This window comes from Nematolebias whitei, chromosome 1, assembly GCF_014905685.2.
Source record: "Nematolebias whitei isolate Nwh7 chromosome 1, NemWhi1, whole genome shotgun sequence".
NCBI lineage: Eukaryota > Metazoa > Chordata > Actinopteri > Cyprinodontiformes > Rivulidae > Nematolebias > Nematolebias whitei.
Window position 1 is genome coordinate 44,339,443 of NC_056498.1, and position 4,182 is coordinate 44,343,624.

Below are 4,182 nucleotides of genomic sequence, written 5' to 3' on the forward strand. Positions count from 1 at the left end.
CAAAGATTCCAAAAGTCCAAGAGTCCAAGAGACCAGAGTCCAAGATTCCCAGATTTCAAGAGTCCAATATTCCAACAGTCCAGAGTCCAGACTCCAGAGTCCAAGAGTCCACTGTCAAAGATTCCAAAAGTCCAAGAGTCCAATAATCCAAGAGTGCATAGTCCACAAGTCCAGAGTCCATACGTCCCAGAGTACATAAGTCCAAGAATCCAATAGTCTAAGAGTCCAGAGTCCATCAGTCCAGACTCCAGAGTCAAGAGTTAAAGAGTTCAAGAGCCAAAGAGTCCAAGAGTCAAGAGTCCAGAGTCCAAGAGTCCATGTGCCCAAGACTCTAGAGTCCAATAGTCCACAGTCAAGGAGTCCAAAATTCCAAGAGTCCACAGTCCAAGAGGCCAGAGTCCAAGAGACCAGAGTCCAAAAGACCAGTGTCCAAGATTCCAAGAGTCCAAGAGTACAGAGTCCATAATTCCAGAGTCCATAAGTCCAAGAGTCCAAAGTCCAAGAGTCCAGAGTCCAGAGTCCAGCGTCCAGAGTCCAAGAGTCCGTCAATCCAGACTCCAGAGTCAAGAGTTCAAGACTTAAAGAGCCAAAGAGTCCAAAAGTCAAGAATCAAGAGTCCAAAGTCCAAAAGTCCAAGAGTCCAAGACTCCAGTGTCCAAGTGTCAATGAGTCCAAGACTCCAGAGTCCAAGAGTTTAGAGTCCAAGAATCCAGAGTCCAAGAGTCCAGAGCCCAAGAGTCCAGACTCCAGTCCAAGAGACCACAGTCAAAGATTCCAAAAATCCAAGAGTCCAAGAGACCAGAGTCCAATAGTCCAAGAGACCAGAGTCTAAAATTCCAAGAGTCCAAGATTCCAAGAGTACAGAGTCCATCAGTCCAGAATCTAGAATCAAGAGTTCAAGAGCCAAAAAACCCAAGACTCCAGAGTACAATAGTCCAAGAGTCCTCAATCAAAGAATCAAAAAGTCCAAGAGTCCAGAGTCCAATAGACCAGAGCCCAATATTCCAAGAGTACAGAGTCCATAAATCCAAGACACCAAGAGCCTTATGTTCAAGAGTCCAGAGTCCAAAAGTCCATAAGTCCAAGAGTCCAAAAGTCCAAGAGTCCAGAGTCCATCAGTTCAGACTCCAGAGTCAAGAGTTCAAGAGCCAAAGTGTCCAAGAGTCAAGAGCCCAAAGTCCAAGAGCCCAAGATTCCAGTGTCCAAGAGTCAGTGAGTCCAAGACCCCAGAGTCCAATAGTCCAGAGTCCAAGAGTCCAAAGTCCAGAGTCCAGAGTTCAAGAATCCAGAGGCCAAGAGTCCAGACTCCTTAGTCCAACAGGCCAAGTGTTTAGAGTCCAGAGTTCAAGAGTCCAAAAGTCCAGAGTCCGAGTTTTGAGTCCAGAGTCCAAGAATTTTGAGAGTCCAGATCTTGCTGGATAACATTCTGATCCATTATGATACAAGTGGACCACAACACTGACTGAACATCTTCCAGGACTCCCCTCGGACATGACAACATCACACAGGAGACACACAGGAAACATATAGAGACACAATCCACCTTTATCTGATGAACTTTTATCTTCTTTCGTTCTTTCAGAGTCCAGTGAAGATGCATCCTTCGACCTACAGGACACAGAGAGAAACGAGTGGACATCAGCAGGACACAGAGACATGAATGGACATAAGCAGGACATAGAGATAGACGAGTGGACATCAGTAGGACACAGAGAGAGACTAAATGTTTTCAGACCCTTTGTGTTTTAAAGTAATCAGAAGTTTTTCCATCCATCCATCCATTAGCTTCTACTTTTTCTGAAGTCAGGTCTCAGGGACAGCAGCTTGAGCAGGGAGGTCCAGGCATCTCTTTCCACAGCCACCTCTTCCAGCTCTTCTGAGAGGACTCTAAGGTGTTACCAGGCCAACTGAGAAACAGTCTCTCCAGCATGTCTTCCACAGGGTCTCCCCTCACAGTTGGACATGCCCAAAAAAACTCCCTACAGAGGCACCCAGGAAGCATCCTTACCAAATGCCTGAACCACCTCAACTGTTTCCTCTCTTGACAGCCTTCCTAACCTGAGATATCCACCACCGAGTTTGAGGACATCCTCCGCAAGAAGCACCAACAACATTGCAGCCACAGCTCAAGACAGCTACTTCAACAATTGAAGTGCGGAACATGGTCCACTTGGACTCAATGTCCCCCACCTCCACTGAGATACAACTAAAGTTCTCCCGGAAGTGCGAGTTGAAGATCTTTCTGATGGGTCCTTCTGCCAGGCATTCCCAGCAAACCCTGCACTACACATTTGGGTCTTCCGGGTCTGTCCGGTATCTTCCCCCACCATCTGATCCAACTCACTTCCAGGTGGTGATCAGTCAACAGCTCAGCTCCTCTCTTCACCTGAGTGTTCAAAACAAATGGCCGCAAATTAGATGACATGACTACAAAGTCAATCATTGATCTACAACCTAGGGTGTCCTGGTGCCAAGTGCACTTATGGACACCGTTATGTTTGAGCATGGTGTTCATGATGGACAAACTATGAGTAGTACAGAAGTCCAACAACAGAACACCGCTTGAGTTCAGATCAGACAGGCTGTTCCTCCCAATCACGCCCCTCCAGGTCACACTGTCATTAACCGAGTGTGCATTGAAGTCCACCAGCAGAATAAAGGAATCCCCAGCTGGCACACCTTCCAGCACCCCAGCCAAGGACTCCAAGAAGACTGGATACTCTGAACTGTCATAGGCACAGAAAACAGTCAGAGCCCGTTCCCCCAACCATAGGTGAAGGGAAGTCACCCTCTCATCTACTGGGGAAAACTCCAATACACAGAAACCAAATCAGGCAACCAAAACTAGACCCAACCAAGCTTGACACCTCTCAACATGGGCAACTCCAGAGTGGAATAAGGTCCAGCCCCTCTCAAGGAGATTGGTTCTGGAGACCATGATATACGTTGAGGTGAGCCCAACTATATATATTGCTAGTATCACTCAGCCCTCTGTGAATAGTAAACAGCCATCAGTGTGCTAATGATCCATCGTTAGGCTGATGGTCCATCTTGATCATGTGAGCAGCTGGTTTTGGTTGTCAGCAACAAAACTGGTTGATCCACTCTGAGAATGTGCTATTTAAGAGACTGAGCTGAATACAGCACCTCAGAATGAGGAAGTCTTTTGGATGAAAGGCGAAACGTTTCTACATTTTTTTATTTATTTTATTGCTTTGTTTTGTTTTTTGAATGTCCAGAGGACCAGGTTTAACTTTTTTGATTTTTCTACCTGGATTAATGAGCATGCATCAGGAGACCAACTATATCTTGTCGGTACCTCTCAACCTCACGCACAAGCTCAGGCTCCTTCCCCACCAAAGAGGTTACAGGGACATTTACAATTGCCCTGGACAGCATAGCTCCTAGGATCATTCAGATGCACAAACTCCTCCACCACGATAAGGTGGTGATTCAAGGAGGAAGGAGTTTTGTTTGCTGTTTATTCAACTCTCTTCTAAACCAAGATCATGGATAAACTCCATGTTAGTAATGGTTCTGTTCGTCATAATGACTCAAATCAGGCGACTCACTTCAGTTTTCAAATCATCCTGCACGTTTGAAATGCCCTCACATGGTCAGGACAAAAAGAAGACATACACTACGGCATTAGTGTCACAACGTTTACCGATGGTAGTGAGGGACGCCTGGACTTTTTCATCAGGGATATCATGAGGGGCTCTGGGGTGTGTGACTGTCTTTTTTACACACTGAACTCCATGGGTTTGTTTTGACGGCATCAAATTTTATCACAAAATACAACTTGATGTAGTAACAAAGAGGCTACTCTGAGAAACCTGCCAGGTAAAAAAGAACAAACAGAAAATAAAAGCTTCCCTACAAACACCACATCTGTATCTACAGATCACGAGTCCACCATTTGTCCACAGCATTTAGTCCAATGAGCAAAGGACTTTAACCAAATCCATTATGGTTGATAGCTAAACCAACAAATAATATGAATGTCAACAACAAAACGTTTGTTCTTTTTTCTGAGTATGTTGCCAATCTATTTTTGTTTCAAGCTTTGTGTTGCATTGCCATAACTTTGCAAGAGTTTGTGCTTTCAGAAACTCTCCAACGGTTTCTGAAACTCCTGATAAATTACTGATGTGTGTATTTCACCTGATAAATCACTGATTT

General features: G+C 45.1%; 1 protein-coding gene across 1 annotated transcript in view; it reads right to left on the bottom strand.

The window, feature by feature from the left end:
• The window catches only part of LOC119420350 (cilia- and flagella-associated protein 46), a 51,956-nt gene that overhangs the window by 5,401 nt on the left and 42,373 nt on the right, over positions 1-4,182 (bottom strand). The window contains exon 32 of the mRNA XM_037687770.1: positions 1,544-1,608. Within this exon, the coding sequence (XP_037543698.1) occupies positions 1,544-1,608 (65 nt within the window). The remainder of the gene's footprint in view (positions 1-1,543; positions 1,609-4,182) is intronic.